Consider the following 18,801-nt stretch of genomic DNA (forward strand, 5'->3'; position numbering starts at 1 on the left):
GTTGGTCTAGTTGTAATGTTACAGTTGGTCTAGTTGTAAACTTACCTAAGGTTCAGGTGTAAAGTTACCTTTGGTCCAGGTGTAAACTTAACCATGGTCCAGGTGTAAAGTTACAGTTGGTCCAGGTGTGAACCCATGTAAACTTACCTTTGGCCCAGGTGTAAACTTACCTTTGGCCCAGGTGTAAAGTTACCTTTGACCCAGGTACAACAAAATAATGACGATACTGAGGATAAGACGGTGCCAGACACCTTGGAAGATCGCCTGTTTCTTGAGCCTGCTCTGTGTGATAGTCGTGTCCATGATACTCGCAACTTGTTTTAGTGAAACCTTCATCATATCGTTACCCCGGAATTACTCGGTCCTGAGTTCGGATACCAATGAGCCAGGTAGGTTTTTTTTAATTGCTTTTTTTTTTTGTGTGATTTGTTTAGTTTTCATTCACATAACTTATAAATGTATTTTGCATCGTGGGTTCTACTAGTAAATATGTATTGCTGAAAATAATTACAAGATTACTGTCATTATATAATGACACTAATTGCTAACTATGTAATACATTAGTGTTAATTAGTGAAGGCCAGACATGTAATGTTCAAAAACAGATTAATGTAACATGTAACGTTAAGTGTAATACACACTAGTGTCAAGAAGTCTAGCGCTTAAACTTGATTGATCAATATTTTTTTTCTTATACTAAGTTTGTTTTTGTTTTTTTTAAATTTGAGTATGATAGTCATACAATATTGTTTCTCTGTTTGTCTGGGTTTCATTTTACATGTCGTGTTTGGAGAAGTTTTTAAAATTTTTAGATATTAAAAAGTATTTTTAGATAAATAAAAAGTCGTTTTAGCTTTGTCGCTAGAATATTGAATTATTTCTGGAGAGAATATTATTATTTTAATATGAATGGAAGCAGGTTTTATAGAACTTTCTCATTTTAGTGCGTAGAATTATCGTTGGTGTAAAGTTTGTAAAAATATTTTAACTAAACTCAACTTTAACGTAACATCTGCTATATTGATTTTTGTTGTTCTTTTAACACTCTGCTGTCAATGAAAATACAATTTTATTACCGGCTACTTGCAGTTAAAAACAACAAAGTTCTATTTTTTTCGGGTTTCTTGCAAATATATAAAATTGTAATTAATAGAAACGTTTAATTGGAAGATAGGTAAAATGTTTAATTATGCAATATACATAAGTGATTTTTTTCTGATTTCTTGACAATATATTAAAATTAAATTCAAAGAAAATAATACTAAAAAGATTTAAAAGCATAATTATTCAAAATATACAAGTCATATTTTTAGTGAGTCTACTATACATTAAAGTGGGACGGAGTGGTCAGTAGACCGTCCCTGAGTCCACCCAACTCTGATGGGTACCTAACTCACGTTAGGTAGAGTAAAGGCGGCTGGGCATAGTGCTGACCACACTATCTCTTCATATGCCGAGGTCACAGAAACAAGTGAACTCTACTTCACTTGCCCCATAGACCGTCAGATTTGAAAGGGAAACTTTACTTTACTTACTATACATTAAAATGTACTTTAATATTTTTTTAGATATTATCACCATTTATTATTGTTTTCCTCGTCCATCTATATGGTTTTTTACTGCCTCAGTAGTCTAAATATTACAAATTTACTTAAACATTCAAATATTTAGCTTATTATCATTACACTTTATATTTTTCATTTGATTGAATTTTGGGTTTACATTTTTTAAAATACTTTTGAAGTTTGGAAGTTTTATCCTATTAATTTAAAGGTTTGGATTTTCAAAAACTTTTTGGCGTTAATATTGTGATGTTTTATTCAACAGAAATTACTCTGGTGGATATAGAGAGGGAAACCCCTGGGTCAGAGGGGTCACTTGGGTCTGATGACCCCCGGGGACACTGGCAGGTCAAGGCAGGGGGTCGAAGCGTTGCCTCATATCAGTATACAAATGTCCGTAAAGACACATCAGCACTTGCTCACCAAGACACACAGGAGGGGAATTCAGAAGACACACCTGATAATAATAGACCCGACACACCAAAAGACACCTTTGTATCTCCATTCATCGTTTACAAAGATCCTCGATTTTCATCTATAACCAGCTTACAGAACACCACGAACTTGAAGCTAAATATAGAACAGTACATGCGCAGACAGACCGGAACTAGCAGCTTCAGCTCCAACCCTTTATCCCGTAATGAGAAATTCATCGTGAAAGAGCCGGGTTCGAAACCTGTTCGGGCTAGGACGTTCTCTATCGTGATGCCGTGCAACAACACCAGACGGCCGTGCTTCTACGCCACGGTGCTGCACCAGCGCGGCTGTCTGATGACGTCATGCACGTACACGTCCGACTGGCGGACTGCAGACGTCCTGGTGTTCATTCCCTTCAAGTAAGTCAGTGCTGTTCTGCTGTAGGGCTTTAGGGACGTCATTTTCTCATTGTTGTTGTTGTAAGGGACGTCATTTTCTTATTGTTGTAGCTCTAAGGGACGTCATTTTCTCATTCTTGTAGTTGTAAGGGACGTTATTTTCTCATTGTTATAGTCGTAGGGGACGTCATTTTCTCATTCTTGTAGTTGTAGGGGACGTCATTTTCTCATTGTTGTAGTTGTAAGAGACGTCATTTTTACGTTGTATTTGTAAGGGACGTCATTTTCTCCTTGTAGGTGTACGGGACGCCATTTTCTCATTGAAGTTGTAAGGGACGTCATTTTCTCATTTTTGTAGTTGTACGGGACGTCATTTTTCTCATTGTTGTAGTTGTAAGGGACGTCTTTTCTCATTGTTGTAGTTGTAGTGGACGTCATTTTCTCATTGTTGTAGTTCTACGGACGTCATTTTTGCGTTGCTGTAGTTAAAAGGGATGTCATATTCTTATTGTGGCGTCTGAATGAGAAGTCATTTTTTTGACATTTGAAGGAGAAGTCATTTCCTCATTTTGACGTCTGAATGAGAAGTCATTTTCTCATTGTTAAGATGGTGTGCAATGTCCTTTTCCCAAAAGAAAAACTTCACAAGACGTCATTTCCTCATAGAGGAATGGCTTCAAATGATGTAAATAATCATCTTTAGACCTAGCTATCCATTAGTCAGATGAAGTAGAGTACATCTGTTTCTTGACCTCAGCATATGAATAGAAGGTTTGGTCAGCACTTTGCCCAGCCGCCTGTACTTTCCCTAACATGAGTTGGGTACCCATCAGAGCTGAGTGGACTCTTATACTGGCTGGAACCCGGATTCGAACTCGAGACTTTCGGGTTAGCCTAGCGTTAAGATTATGTTATTATATTAATAAGGCGGTATTTGAACTTGTTCCCGGTGTTACATAAGCGTCTAGATCCAACATGGTTTGGACCACTCCCTCTTAAAATATCAAAATCCCGTGCTATCAAAACGTATTTAAACTTTGTTAAGAAAAAAATCCCCAATTTAAAACCAGAAAATAATATCTATTTAGTCTTCTGTGATCTCAACTCATAGATGTACCCAGAGTGTTTATTGCACCCCTTTCGGAAAACAAAACGCCAGCTTACCAGTTCTGACCCACCTCCACCCCCCCCCCCCCCCCCCCCTCCAGTCCAACGTTAAAAAACCTGGATACTAAACAGAAATTGATTAGCAATTCGAATGCAATGATAGCAATTACACGCTCAGAAACACAATGATATAGGAGAAAAACAATGCTCCAAATGACACGAGAATACATTGTAACAATATGCTAGAGATTAGGTTTACAAGCACTGGAATGATAGCATAACAATGGGGTATATGATGGGTCTGATGGCATAACAATGGGTAGATGATGGGTCGGATGGCATAACAATGGGTAGATGATGGGTCTGATGGCATAACAATGGGTAGATGATGAGTCTGATGGCATAACAATGGGGTAGATGATGGGTCTGATGGCATAACAATGGGTAGATGATGGGTCTGATGGCATAACAATGGGTAGATGATGGGTCTGATGGCATAACAATGGGTAGATGATGGGTCTGATGGCATAACGATGGGTAGATGATGGGTCTGATGGCATAACAATGGGTAGATGATGGGTCTGATGGCATAACGATGGGTAGATGATGGGTCTGATGGCATAACAATGGGTAGATGATGGGTCTGATGGCATAACAATGGGTAGATGATGGGTGTTGAAGATGTAGGTTCATAGCATAACAATGGGGTAGATACTTTGTGTACGAGATGTAGGCTGACCAGATAGAGAATAAGTGTACAACTACTGGACTGATGGCATAACCCTGGTGTACGTGGTGTGTGTACAAACTGAAGGCCGATAGCATAGATGATATGTGTACAAGCACTAGCCTGGTGGTATAACCACGGGTAACTTGATGAGTGTACAAACTGAAGGCTGATAGCATAGATGATATGTGTACAAGCATTAAACTAATGGCATAACCACGGCGTACGTGATGTGTGTACAAACTGAAGGCCGATAGCATAGATGCTATGTGTACAAGCATTAAACTAATGGCATAACCATGGGGTACGAGGTGTGTGTACAAGCAGTAGATTTTTATTTTCTGCTGTCTGTAACTTGATTGGGTCATAAAATTGGTGAGCAAATAACATCGAACGCCTGGGGGGGGGGGGGGGAATAATTGATAAAACTGTATTGATTAAAAAATGTTTTGCGGGCTCGATACATTAAAATGTATTTATATATTAAAACGACAACATATGTAGGTATAAAAGATGTTTCCCAGTTTCATCGAACAGATTTTAATTATTGACACAAATGAGATACTCCATATGCTCAGATTTTTTGTAGAAGTTTTACGTTATGTTTTCGTACACATAGGATTACCTCTTCTGATAGTGTCAAATCAAGCTGTGTTCAGAGTTATGATAAAATAAAGATAAACACTTTTTAAATGAACTGGAAAAAAATTTCAAAATAAGCTTTAGTTGATCATAAGAACTCTTATATAACTGATAATTAAACGACCACATTTTAAAAAAAAATTTCAATGCATTTAAAATCTTGTTATAAAGGTTGTTTTTTTTATATTAATTTTATTGTACACTTTTTAGTCGTTCGCTCGAAATGAAGATGACACTACAGCTAAGACTCAAAGCAGTTGCGTTATAACCTGATCAGTAGCTTGTGATCTTTAACAGATAGTTGACTGCACCTTACAGTCGTTCATAGTCAACGCGCGGAGTGAAACCAGTCAACCGTGACAGTTCACTCACGGAGGTCCTTTTGGTCAAGCGATCGCTTGCTAGGATTTATCTGATTATCTCCCCTATTTTATTTTGAATAAAGTAATTTTAAAATTGAATTGTCACTGTAATTAAATTTAAAAATTATAATCATGCATCGTCATTTAAGAAAAACGTATCTGGGAAGTTTGAACGAAATCGCTTTATTAGAAGTTGGTCAAAATAAGTAACAAGATTTGCCACAAATCCACAAACAAACGGACGTTGCGAAGTTAGACCAAAATGGTTGTTTTTGTCGAAATCCTCCATTTTACACTTACTGTTTTGAGTGTTCATTATATATATATATATATATATATATATATATATATATATATATATATATATATATATATATATATATATATACCGGCATCAAACATGTGTTTCTTGTTCTAAGAAACGACATTGGTAATTAAACCTACGTCAGTGGCGTAGCCAGGATCGTCTCAAGGGGGGGGTTCCAATTTTTACCCGGGGACAAACTTTCGATTTGCACCCCCCCCCCCCTCAAACTTTCGATTTGCACCCCCCCCCTCAAACTTTCGATTTGCACCCCCCCCCCCCCCCCCTCAAACTTTCGATTTGCACCCCCCCCCCCCCTCAAACTTTCGATTTGCACCCCCCCTCATACTTTTTATATATACCGAGGGGTCTATGGGGGGGGGGGTTATGACCCCCCCTAACCCCCCCCCTGCCTACGCCACTGACCTACGTGGCTGATGTTTTGTCAATAGATAAGAAAATTATTTTTAACTGGAGAAGCGATCGATTTTTTTTTGCTCTCCCGCGTCTAGAAACTTCCATCGTAGCTCCATTACGGTAATCACGTGACACCTGCAACCACCTGCCAGACAGAAGTAATTAAAAATTCATGGACTAATATTCCGGCAGTGAAGACCGCGAAGTAATAAACGCCAGCCAATCATTGAACGCCTTGTATCTCGTGGCTGTAGCTCTCTCAGTTACGTGTCATCTCATTGGTCTAGATGTTTTTAAAATTGTTGATGTTTGGAGAGGGGAGAAGCGGTACCGACCCTAGGAGAAAAATTAAAAGACGTGGGAGTAGGGGTGGTGGGGATTGCATCAAATTAAAATAATTATTATTTTACTATTTTTACTACGGCAAAAACAAACATGCTAATCATTCTTTAAGTTTTTAGAAAAAGTTATTACAATTATCCTTTGTAGCTGCATTAAACCAGAGAGACACTAACGACAATAATCCGCTGCTATTGCCAATATTACCATGAATGACTACTCAGAGGCGTAGCGAGGGGGGGGGGGCGGGGGTGCGGACCGCACCGGGTGACAACATTTAGGGGGGTGACACCAAGGCAAAAAATAGCAAAATATATAGAGAAAACTTGAGGGGGGTGTGCTAATCGAAAGCCTGAGGGGGTGCAAATCGAAAATTTGTCCCCGGGAAGGGTCGCTACGCCTCTGGGGGTGACACCATTAAGTGCCGCACCGGGTGACACCCGACCTCGCTACGCCACTGTGACTACTATTATAAACAGAAACAAAATATAAATAAATAATGCATTTTTTGTCCTGTATTATTCATTAGCTAATGCTCTGGTTTTCTGTGGGTAAAAAATGAAATCCAGCTTTCACACGCTTTCACAGTTCCAATCGATTTTGTAATTATTTTTTTTAAAAGTGAATGGAAATCTGGATATACATAAAAACGTTGAGTAGAACTACGAGTACTCGCTCAAACAATCCAACTGTGCCGTTAATACGCTTATAAAAACACGTGCAAGGATTATAATGAACAGTATGGATCAACAAAACAGTGACAAAGCTTTGATCCCCCCCCCTCCTCAAACATCAGCTGCCCAGGAAGAGGATTAAAAGATTTAAAAATCCTTTTTGAAGTAGCTAAAACACAGGTCAAATTCACCCGCCCACGGCTGCAAAGTTTTAAACAAGCAGCTTTTTGTCACATTTGTTATCAGACCGTTGAAGTTGTGTGTTGTATTTTACCACCAGCCAGAGGCGTATCCAGGTTTTCATTGTAGGGGGAGCGAAAAGAGCAAAAAAAGGCGCCGAATTTTTAACACGTTCTAAATACGTGTATTATATATTTTATATATATATATATATATATATATATATATATATATATATATATATATATATAATATTACTAGCTGTATGTCATTACTTCGCTATGATGTAAAATAAATTGAAAGTAGCACTCTGAAGAAATAAGAAAAAACACACTATGTAGGCCGACAAAACAAAAATTGTATCAATCTAAACAAAAATATATATATATACATACACACACTACAACCAAAAACAATGAACGTAACACAATCTGTTTCATAAGTCTTGTAAAAAAAAATTTCTTACATAATAATTCCTGGGAAATTATTTAAGACAATCGAAATAGGGGAAATAATCACTCTCTTAATATAAATATGTATATATCTACACATTTAATTATAAATATCAAAACAAATAAATATTTTACTTTAGAATATAATGAAATTGTTTAAAAATATTCTTGTTTACAAATTTTTTTTGTCTATAATCAGAATTTAATATATCGTCATCATAAATGCTAAAGTATTACAGCATAATGAAAGTTTTTAAAATCAGAGTCGGTATAAAACCACGCTTTTAGTTAAAATAGGATACCATTCGGAATAACAGTCTATGTTTAATCTAACTAATGGTCTTTTTAGTTCAGATCATATCTTTTAATTAACTACTGCTTCTTTGCGTTCTTTAAAGATCATTTTTAACATAGTATTGATCAAACACCTTTTTACTGGTAATTGCAAAAACAATATTCACAGAGTTTTACGTTTGAAAAGCTAATTTTCTGGCGGCATGGTACTTTGGTACATCATTACCATGTACTAAATAGATCAGTTCGGGGTGGGTTGGGGGGGTGGGTGGGTTCAACTTCATTCACTACTGTCCTTTCACTTTAGGTCAACTATCCAACCCAGTGTATACCTAGGTGTGACATTAATGTCGCTCTACACAATTGTGGTGGTGAGGTGTGTGTGGGGGGGGGGGGGAATAACCAACTCAGAGTGAACATAGCGTCAGTTTTTAGATGACTGTTTAAACATACATATATATTGCACAAATATATATTACAGAAATAGATTTAAATAACTAGCAGTGATATTGTGACAATATTTTTTTTACAGAGGGGTCCATGTGGGAGGGGGGGGGGGTTGTAACAGTTTCATATAATTTGTAATCGTAATCACTATCGCCCAAAACGTTAAGAATACTAGATCTACTACTTCATCGTGATGACGTTGTTGGCCTTGTCAAAATGTCCCCACCACTACGCAGTTTGCTCATAAGTAAATTTAAATAGAGGTGCCACATCAGTTGTATTAGTTTCTGTATTGTAATTTTTTAAAAATTAATCACACGAGTCAAACTGTATCTATAAAGTAATTATGTGTGAAGTTTTATGTATAACAATAACATTTTCTAATTCAATTATTCGTAAGCAAATACTTTATACAGTTGCCTTAAACTTAACACCCCTCTTGTAAAGTGGTACTACCGTAGAGGTTTTTTTAAACATTGCACTACATCGTAATGGTTATTTTTAGAATGGCAACTGATGTAGCTGTTAATACGTGTTGTAAACGTATACACTACTAGACTAGTACAAAAATGCTTAGTTATTGCATGAAAAGAAATTTTGTGATTTACATAGATGTGCCGACCAAAAATATTTTTTAACAAATATCAGTTTAAAACTTTGAGTTTAAAAGTTTCCAAAAAGGCGCCACTTTGCTGAAAATGGCCAGAGGGGGAGCGGCCGCTCCCCCTGCTCCCCCCCCTGCGTACGCTACAGTTAATAATAAATAATATACTAACTTTTGTAACCATAACATTAAAAACTGGTCCATTGGTTACAAGTATATAAACTAGTAGATCAAACAAAGCGGCCTAACCTAGTAGTTGGGTTTTATAGTTTCAATTTTGGTAAGTTGGGTAGAAATATATAAACTAGTAGAAAGAAACAAAGCGGCCTAACCAAGTAGTTGGGTTTTATAGTTTCCATTTTGGTCCGTTGGTTACAAGTATAAAAACTAGTAGATCGAACATTTCATTTACATTGTCCGATTCTGAATTGCTCTTATCTAACCACACTACCTCACACGCACACGCACACTCACACTTACACTCTCTCTCTCACACACACACACCCACACTCATACACACACATCCGTAACTTCATCCGACACTACCCACATGTGAGATATAAAAACCAAATTAACTTCACGTCTGCCATTGAAAAAAAAAATTACTCGACTAGGAGCAGACACTGACATTTTATCAATTAGACCCGGGTTGTAACCGTAGCCTGACAAATTTAGTCTGCTGATTCTGGGCTAACGTGTTTGGTTCGTATCAATCACTCGAATACTACACGTAGAGAATGCTCAGTTTGGCTAATACCTCGACTAAAGGCAATCCTACTTGACTTAGACTGAACCTAACGTGACTTATAGCCTTGAAAATTCGAATTTTTTTTTTAAACAGTAACTAGTTACTGATAACATTAACATAAAATTTGTTAAAATGCAAATATTTCAACAATTGTTAAGCCTTCACCACAAACAACACATATTTAATACAATAAATATAAGGCTACCCCAAACTTCACATATTTAAAGACCACGATTGAAAAGTCTTTACCACATTCTACAAATATTTAAGAGGGTATGCGCTGGAAAAAACTAAACTTCTTAATAAGCCTTATTTTATGTATGTGTGTGTATCTATGTTATGATACTTAAAGGAAAGTATTTCCATGCATTACTGTCTATTCCGAAAGTATGGTTGCCATGGTAATTCCGGTCATCTTAAAACAATCTTTTGTGTAGGCCTCAAGGTTAAAAAACTAACATTATATTTGATGATAAAATCATCATTGATCCTTCTTTTACAAACTCTAGAATAGTGAGCGGACTAGTGTTTGTAACAGAAAACACTCTGGAATTGTTTTTTTTCAAATTCTCGAAATTCGGAATAAATATATATGATACGTTTTTAACCATAAGATCCCACAAAATGTTTTCTTTACAAGATGGCCCCCATTGCCATGGCAACATTATGTTAAGTAAAGTCCCTGATGTATATTTTCCCTTAAGTACCCTAACATAGATACACACATATAAATTAAAAGAGCTTATTGATTAAGAAGTATTTTTTTCTTTTCGTTTTTTTCCCCAGAACCTACCACCTTTTAAGACAATAAATGTACAGTCTTCATCACAAACTTCACTTTCTTAGAGTTTACTTATTTAAAATGTCAATCAATACCTCAAGTAATGTTAGCCATTCATAAGATCAAAACTTCAATCGCTAATCGATATATGAAAACCGACTTTTTAATAAAGTCAAATGATCATAAGTCCCTCTTGATTGTATTGAACCTGTTCAAAATGAAATTCTGACTTTTATTACAATTATTTACAGTTCATTCGGGGATATTCATCTCATTAAGTATTTACTTATTGATTTCAAAACATTTGAGATATCCTTTCAATCGAAATTTATGACTTTAGTTTCTTTAAAAAAAACAATTAAAATCTTCTTTGATACCTTTGTGTATAATATAGCCGAGGCTTGGTTATCGATTAATTTAAATGCATTGATATTTTTAAGACGACAACAGATGAATGGATTTTATGTTTTTAATTTGAGGATAATGAACATAAATTATTTTTAAAAAATAATAAATTCACATAATTTTAGGGAAAAATAAGTTTTTACATTTTTTTTAACATTGAGAAGTTTTTTTTTTTAATTTTAAAAATGTCAGCAATATCATCCTGTTCTACCAACCATAATTTATACTACCTCCCAGTCTAGTGTAACACAAAACAACAAAACGATAAATTACCTCCCTTTTCTTTCTCCCTGTTATATGTACAAGATCACTTATATACATTATACTACAACAAATAATGTTAACAACCTCTTGAAACCCAAAACTACGGTTTTTTTTTTAATTCCTTAAAAAAACACTCAGTCGAAAAAAACTAATTTTAAAACCAATTAAAGCAGCAACGGATAGTTATTCCCCCTGTGTTAATCCACGTCTGCTTGTAAAATCATCTCCCCTTATCCCCAACCAAACATTCAACCCCGGATCGATTTACGCGGGAACTCAAACGTTGTATACGTCTGGCTGACGTTTGGGAATAGGCTTGCCTGTGCCAGAAATGCTGCATTATTTCTGTTTGATTTATCTGTTGATTCATAACGATATTGTTTTTCTGCTTGGGAGAGGCTTTTTAGTGGGGAGATTATTTTTAGCAATGATTTTTGTTGTATCGTGTAAGTTGGAGGTGGGATGGGGAGGTATTGATCGATGCACAGTGGTTCGTGTCTTTGAATTATGTGGTGGTTCGTAGAATGTAGATATGTTGACCGTTGGTCTATGTTTTATGTCCATGAATTCTGTTCTATATCTGGCAGAGGCGTTGCGAGTGGGGGGGGGGGGGGGGGGGGCGGGAAGTACATATGTCCACGGGCGCCGACCTTAGGGGGCGCCAAAATGGGTTAGAAAAAGAAATTAAAATGTCATTTTAGCTGCATTTGTGCATTAAAAATAATTTGAGAGGGGGGTGCAAATCGAAAGCTTGAGGGGATGGGGGTGCAAAAGTTTGAGGGGGGGGATGCAAAAATTTGCTCCCGAGGGGGGCGCCAAATTGAAAGTTTGTCACCGGTTGCAGAGAATGGTCGCTACGCCTCTGAAATCTGGATATTTAGATATGTTGACCATTAACATGTGTTTCATGTCTATGAATTCTGTGCTAAATCTTGACATGTAGAAATGTTAACCATTGGCCTTTGTCTCTTCTCTGTGAATATTTTAGTCATACATTGTCAGCTTTTACAGGATATCAAATCATTCAACTTTTACAACTCAATAGATTACTCTTATCGAGCGGGGCTTCTTAAGAAGTAAAAGTATTTTGGAGCTGCACTAGAGACTAAATGAGGTGCATGGATGGTCAATGGGATGGATGAAGTAGAGTTCATCGACAAATTACAACATTTACCCAAGCACAGTGCTTAGCGTCTACCCATTCATGCTGGGTCACAAAAAGAGCTGACCGGCTCGAATCTCGATTCAGATAGAGTAAATACATCTCTTGAACACACTGAAATATAACATTTCTTATTGTCTGTATACAGTATTTACAAATCTGGTTCTAAAATTGACATTAAAATGTCAAGCCAATTTTCTACCTTAAATATTGCTGCTTCCATGCCTAAATACCGATTTGCCCAAATGCCAACTTGCCTAAATACCGATTTGCCTAAATCCCTACTGCCCCTAAATACTGACTTGCCCTTCGACCCCTCTACCCTAAACAATACTGATGCCATGCCTAAATTCCGAGTTGTCTTACCCCATTTTCCTATATGCCTACTTGCCTAAATACCGACTTGCCTAAATACCGACTTGCCTCATGCCGACTTGCCTAAATGTCGACTGCCCTAAATGCCGACTTGCCTAAGTGCCGAGTTGTCTTACCCCCTTTGCCTACATGCCGTCTTGCCTAAATACCGACTTGCCTAAATACCAACTTGCCTAAACGCAGATTTTCCGTATCCCTTCTTGTCTTATGCCGATTTGCCTAAATGCCGACTGCCTTAAATGCCGACTTGCCTAAATGCCGACTGCCTTAAATGCCGACTTGCCTAAATGCCGACTGCCATAAATGCCGACTTTCCTAAATGCCGACTGCCATAAATGCCGACTAACCTAAACGGCAACTCACCCTTTGCCCACGGTGTAGATAACAGCTCTCACTACTGGCTGAGTGCAATGTTTACCCCACCCAATCATCATCCGATCCCCGCCTCTATCCAATAGAATTCAGCTGCTGCCATCAAAATAGAATAACTCTTAATGGAATGTTTTTCTCAACTTGTGTCTTTATTGCGATCGATTTCGATACATTTTAGAACAATCAAGATAAGAGTTACATTTCTTATTGCAAAATTGAAGTTATTGCCATCTTTTATGTCGTCAATACCATCTCTCTCAACCTTTCACTTGATCAATACCATCCATTCTGACCACACTTCATCATAATACCATCCCTCATGATATCCCCAACCCATAATACCATCTCTAATGACATCCTCCACAAATAATACCATCACTCTTAACCTCTGTTTCCCCACCAATATCACCCCCCCCCCCCTAATGACCACCCCATCCTCATCAATAACATCTGTTTTTGTCTTACCATCCCTATCCATACCAGCCCTTATGACCTCCCTACCAACAACCATAACATCCCTCCTCAGCTCCCCACCGTATCAATACCATCCCTCCCTAGACCCACCCCATCCATACCATCCCTTCTCAACCCCCCACCCCATACATACCATCCCTCTTTAACTCCACACTTCATCAATACTTCACCTCCTGCTCTCATAACTCAATCAATACCACCCCTTTAACTGACCTCCGCCCCCACCTCCATTACTCTCCTGCAGAGGCGTAGCGAGGGGGGGGCGGGGGGGGACATATGTCCCCGGGCGCCGACCTTAGGGGGGCGCCAAATTGAAAGTTTGAGGGGGGTGCAAATGAAAAGTTCGAGGGGGGGTGCAAATCGAAAGTTTGAGGGGGGGGGGGGTGCAAATGAAAAGTTCGAGGGGGGTGCAAATCGAAAATTTGCTCCCGAGGGGGGCGCCAAATTGAAAGTATGTCCCCGGGCGCCGGTAAGGGTCGCTACGCCTCTGCTCTCCTGCCCCTCCCACACCCCCAACACTCCCATCCCCTATCATCCTCCCTCCCCTCGTAAACAGATAGACCGTGACGTGTAATGACCTGGAAAAAACTGCCCACGCTAAAACGTGAATCCCAACCGACCGTTTAATAAACATTAGATCCTGTCCCTGTGAACTGATCCGTCACAGGGCATCGACATTTCAGGGAGGACATCAACATGTCCACAGAGTCAGCTTGATGTTTGACATGATAATGTATAACAGGACAATGTATGACAACATCATAAACTACAACAGCATACACGACAACAACATATACGACAACACCATACACGACAACAACATACACGACAACAACATACACGACAACAACATATACGACAATACCACACGTCAATACCATTCACGACAACACCATACACGACAACACTATACACGACAACATCATACACGACAACATCATACACAACAACAGCATACACAACAACACCATACACGACAACACCATACACAACAACACCATACACCACAACACCATACACCACAACAGCATACACAACAACACCATACACGACAACACCATACACAACAACACCATACACCACAACAGCATACACAACAACAGCATACACAACAACACCATACACAACAACAGCATACACAACAACACCATACACGACAACACCATACACAACAACAGCATACACCACAACACCATACACAACAACACCATACACAACAACACCATACACAACAACAGCATACACAACAACACCATACACGACAACACCATACACAACAACAGCATACACCACAACACCATACACAACAACACCATACACAACAACACCATACACGACAACACCATACACGACAACACCATACACGACAACAACAACATACACGACAACAGCATACACGACAACAGCATACACGACAACAACATACACGACAACAGCATACACGACAACAGCATAAACGACAACAACATACACGACAACAGCATACACGACAACAGCATACACGACAACAGCATACACGACAACAGCATACACGACAACAGCATACACGACAACAGCATACACGACACCACCATACACGACAACATTATACATAACAACACCATACACGACAATAACATACACGACAACACCATACACGACAACAACATACACGACAACAACATACATGAAAACACCATACACTACAACACCATACACGACAACACCATACACGACAACACCATACACGACAACACCATACCCATCAACATCATACACGACAACACCATATAAGACACGAACATATGTGATAACCAATTATAAGACAACACTATAAAGAAAATATACTTTACAATATCACAAATGACAAGACGATTTATGACAACACTACACGTAAGGCAACACAATAAAAAACAACACCACTTATGATATTTAAATATATGAAAGCAACACATATGAGAACAACATATAACACAAGACCATATGTGGCAGCAACTCGACAGACAACAAGAAAAAAGAAAGAAAAAACACACATTAAAACAACAAATCAATATATGACAACACATTATTATGAAAACATAATTTAATATAGCATCACATAGTATTGTTTCAAACACATATCTTATACAACACAACAAAGAATCGTCTCGTATTGAATCTGGAAGGGTTTTTTTTAAATAGGGGGGGGGGATAGCTATTTTTAGTACAGATGTTATTTTGGTCAGTGGACTTTGTGACCAGTGTTTCTTCTAGACTTTTTTCTCCGGGGGGGGGGGGGCACTTGAAATTTTCGGGGGGCCTGTAGACTTTCTTCGGGGGGGGGCGGACACTGTTAAAAGTATATATTTTCTATATAAATTATATAAAATTCATTTCGTTCGGGGGGGGCGGTAAAAAAATTTCGGGGGGGGCTTCGCCCTCCCGATGAGATGCCTGGAAGAAACTCTGTTTGTGACGTCATGGTCGCCACTTATAACATTGGCACAAGATGGTTAACAGCTACTGAAAAAAAAAAAACTAAAAATTTTCAATTTTCTGATCGATGCTGATAATTATTTGTGCTTGTTTAGCTATAGAAGTTCCTTGTATTGAATCCGTATAGAAACGCACGTTATGCACAGTTTGTTCTATTTTTTGTAGTAAAAATATAAGTTATTGTTGTTTTTAGTTTAGAAAAATTTCAGGTATTGATTTTATAAACGCGCTGAAAATAAGTATTGACTTAGTGAGCCTATCTAAATATGATGTATTGATACAGTAAACACAATATATAAAAGAATATTCCAGAATGTTTTTTATTTTTATTTCCAGAGTCTACCAGGACAAATCGCTGCCAGAGTTCACAAGACCACCTGGACAGAGATGGGTCATGATGACCCCAGAGGCGCCGTGTCGCGCCGGAAATTTCCGGTCTTTGAATTTCACACAGTTTCATGGTGGGTTATTGATCTGTGGTAATCTGGGCGGGGGAGGGGGGTGGTGGTGGGGGTGTGGGTGATCGTTCTGTGATAGCTGTGCAGGTTTGTATATAATGCTAGGTGGTTATTGAAATATGGTTAACTTGTCGTCATTCATCTATTGTTAGCTGGGGGGGGGGGTCAGTGATCAGTGTTTAGTTGTGGTGGGGGGGGGTATTGTTTTATGGTAGCTAAACTGGTTTGTATATAACTAGGTGGTTATTCACCTGTGGTTACCTGTGGGTCATTGAACTGCGGTTAACTTGAGATCATTGATCTCTATCTAGCTGGGGGTCACATAAATGGTTAGCTGTGGTGGTAGGGAGGGGGGTGTCTGATCTATGGTAGCTGAGAAGGTTTGTTTTTAGTTTGGTGGTTATTGAACTGCGGTTAGATGGGGGTCTTTGATCTGTTTTTAGAGGAAATGAGTCAGTGATCTGTGGTTAGCTTGATAGTTTTATGTTTTACTTTGTGGTCGTCGATGTATAATTAGCAAGGTATTTTCTTTGTTCTTAAGTTAGATTAGTGGCTTATTGATTTGTGATTATATGGGGCAGGGGGGGAGAGAATTTGGTTAGCTGAGTTTTGTATATAGCTAGGTGGTTGTTCACCTGTGGGTACCTGGGGCTATTGAACTGTGGTTAACTTGAGGTCATTGATCTCTAACTAGCTGTGGTGGTGGTGGGGGATTACTGTTCTGTGGTATTTAAAGCTGGTTTGTATTTAGCTCGTTGGTTATTCGCCTGTGGGTACCTGGGGTCATTGGACTGTGGTTGACTTGGCAGGGTTGTGTTTTACTTTGTGGTCGTCGATTTATGGTTAGCCGGTTAGTTTCTATGTTCATTAGTTATATAAGTGGGTTTGTTGATGTAATGTTGGCTATGTGAGCTAAATATTTTATTTGTTGGAATTTTCGGTCTCACTATGAAGATGCTTCTGTAAAATTTTACAATTATTGCACAACACAAAATTTTGAAATCTGAAACTCGTTTTTTTTTTCAATTATTTCCTTTAAACTAGGTCAGTTCAACTGGACCTTGACCTTCCGCCTAGACTCAGACATCCCCCAGCTGTACGGCACGCTCGAAAGACTTTACGACGTCCCCAAGAAAAACTACGACCAAATTTACTCGTCTAAAACCTTCCAGGCCGCATGGTTCGTCAGCCATTGCAGAACCGGAAGTTTGCGCGCGCAGTACGTGGAGCGCATGAGATCAATCCTTGACGTCCACATCTTTGGCAGATGTGGGGACGGGAACCACACCTGCGTGAAGGGAACAAACCTGCGACAGGCTGACAGTGACATATGCCTGCCGATGCTAACACATTCCTATTTTTTCTACCTGGCGTTCGAGAATTCTTTCTGTAAAGATTACGTCACGGAGAAATTTTTCAAACTTTTCCACGACGTTGACGTCATACCGGTCGTCCGGGGCGGAGCAGACTACAAAAGTTTTTTCCCGCCCAAAACTTTTGTTGACGCGGCGGACTTTGATACACCGGAAGAGCTGGCCGTGTATTTGCGGAAGTTGTCGCAAGACAAACAGCTGTACCTGCAGATGCTGGAAGAAAAAAACAAATACCGGACCGTGCCGGAGGTGCCGTGGACGTGCAACTTGTGCCGGAAGATGATGCAAGACTCCAGTGTACAGTGGTACCCGGATATCTGGAGTTGGTACGTGCAAGACCAGTGCCACAACCCTAAGACGGTGTAGTTTTGTCTTGGTACGTCTAAGACCAGTGCTACAACCCTAAGACAGTCTAGTTTTGTCTTGGTAGTCTAAGACCAGTGCCACAACTCTAAGACAGTCTAGTTTTGTCTTGGTAGTCTAAGACCAGTGCCACAACTCTAAGACAGTCTAGTTTTGTCTTGGTAGTCTAAGACCAGTGCTAAACCCTAAGACAGTCTAGTTTTGTCTTGGTACCTGCAAGACAGTATAAGACAGTATAAGTTTTTCAAACAATAATCAAATGTTTAACGGCCGATGGTACCCGAATGTCTGGAATAGGTATGACTGAGACCAGTGCCACAACCCCAAGACAGTCTAGTTCTGTCAAACAATAATCAAATGTTTAACTGCTTGTGTTGCTTAAGTATTTAGCTGTGGAACTTGAAAAACCAAAACAACAGCACTAAGACAATCGAATCGTTTTCAATACAAACTTACTGTATTGAAATGGATATTTTTACAAAGCATTATGTATTTTTATATAAGTCAAAGTGTTCAACATTTCAAAACAAAGACTGTGATAAAAAAAGTATTTTAAAGTTGATAAATTGTTGACTCAGCTTAAATTCGCTATTGTGAGCTATAACAAATCCCCCCCCCTCCACCACACGGTATGTTGTTATTTAGT

General features: G+C 38.6%; 1 protein-coding gene across 1 annotated transcript; it reads left to right on the plus strand.

Moving 5' to 3' along the window:
* Positions 1-209: 209 nt before the first annotated feature.
* Positions 210-18,173, plus strand: LOC131956230 (4-galactosyl-N-acetylglucosaminide 3-alpha-L-fucosyltransferase FUT5). The gene is made up of 4 exons (XM_059320648.1): positions 210-389; positions 1,828-2,398; positions 16,298-16,422; positions 17,464-18,173. Exons 1-4 carry the CDS (start codon positions 218-220, stop codon positions 18,156-18,158), a joined length of 1,563 nt encoding a protein of 520 aa, XP_059176631.1. The 5' UTR covers positions 210-217; the 3' UTR covers positions 18,159-18,173.
* The last annotated feature ends 628 nt before the right edge of the window (positions 18,174-18,801 follow it).

Source organism: Physella acuta, unplaced genomic scaffold (genome assembly GCF_028476545.2).
Source record: "Physella acuta isolate Inbredline_101_S28 unplaced genomic scaffold, ASM2847654v3 ptg001138l, whole genome shotgun sequence".
NCBI lineage: Eukaryota > Metazoa > Mollusca > Gastropoda > Physidae > Physella > Physella acuta.